The sequence below is a fragment of the Morone saxatilis genome, unplaced genomic scaffold (assembly GCF_004916995.1).
Source record: "Morone saxatilis isolate NCDOM2014 unplaced genomic scaffold, NCSU_SB_2.0 Contig11, whole genome shotgun sequence".
Lineage (NCBI taxonomy): Eukaryota > Metazoa > Chordata > Actinopteri > Moronidae > Morone > Morone saxatilis.
The window spans coordinates 173,966-175,199 of NW_023339663.1; the positions used below are offsets into that span (position 1 = coordinate 173,966).

Below are 1,234 nucleotides of genomic sequence, written 5' to 3' on the forward strand. Positions count from 1 at the left end.
CTGCTCTCTACCCTGTCTGCTCTCTACTGTACTCTACCCTGCGTCCCACTGCTGTGCTGTGAAGGCAGCAGGTGTTGACCAGAGTCTTTGTTTTTCTCCAGGTGGACTTTGAGCTGCTGTCAGAGAACCTGGTCCAGCTGGAGAGACGCTGCAAAGCATCATGGGACAACCTGAAGGTGGTGGCCAAACACGAGACCAAAGCGGTCCTGAAGAACAAGATGACGGACTTCCTGAAGGACTGTACGCAGAGGATCATCATCCTGAAGGTGGTCCACAGGAGGGTCATCAACAGGTCAGAGGTCACACAGATACACAAACACATATACACACAGATATACATTACGTGCATACTGACCTCCTCCTCTTCCTCCTCCTGCAGGTTCCACTCCTTCCTGCTGTTCCTGGGTCAGCCGTCCTCGTCGGTTCGGGACATTAAAGTCACCAGTTTCTGTCGGATCATCAGTGAGTTCTCTCTCGAGTATCGGACCACCAGAGAGCGAGTCCTCACCCTCAAACGCAAACGAGCCGCTCACAGAGAGAGAACCAAGACCAGAGGCAAGATGATCACCGAGGTAAACCTCCTCCTGCTCCTCCGGGTGGGGGGTCAGAAGTCACCAGCAGGACCAGCGTCTGATACTACAACTTAATAATTATATATCAATCAGAACGGACTGTGATTTGTTGAATATTCAAATGAAACATTAAATCTGTAAATGAAGTTGTTCAATGTGAAACTCCTTTAAAACTCCATCTGACTGAAGACATTCGAATATCTTTTCTTCCTCTTCCTCAGACGGAGAAGTTTTCGGGGGCGGTGCCTCACCAGGACAGCTCCTCCCCAGTCTCCATGGCGGCGGAGGCGGAGCCTGGTCAGGAGGAGGAGCATGAGAACATGAAGAACCTGCTGATCAGCAGCAGCGACAGCTTGAGTGGCGAGCAGAGAGGACTGAGACGCTCCAGAGCCGTCCGCAGTAAGACTCTTCTGAGCACACTCAGTTCGCCTCACTCACTCTAATGATGACCTTTCACACCAGGTTGCCCAGGAAACGGTCCTCACTTTGATACAAAGATTTTAATCACAAACTTTATTTATATTTTGTTCAGAAACATGAAAAGTAAAATACCATCAGCTGGGTGAAAATGTCCCAGACGTGATGCTCATTGTTCAGAAAGGTTCCTGTGGATGCTGAGACCCTGAGACCCTGAGACCCTGAGTCCAGTGAGTCCAGTGAGT

General features: G+C 50.0%; 1 protein-coding gene across 1 annotated transcript in view; it reads left to right on the forward strand.

The window, feature by feature from the left end:
* Positions 1-101: 101 nt before the first annotated feature.
* The window catches only part of LOC118320793 (FH1/FH2 domain-containing protein 3-like), a gene marked incomplete at both ends in the record, with an annotated part of 2,313 nt that continues 1,180 nt past the window's right edge, over positions 102-1,234 (forward strand). Inside the window, 3 exon segments of the mRNA XM_035651888.1 lie at positions 102-292; positions 380-572; positions 794-971. Coding sequence (XP_035507781.1) covers positions 102-292; positions 380-572; positions 794-971 — 562 coding nt within the window.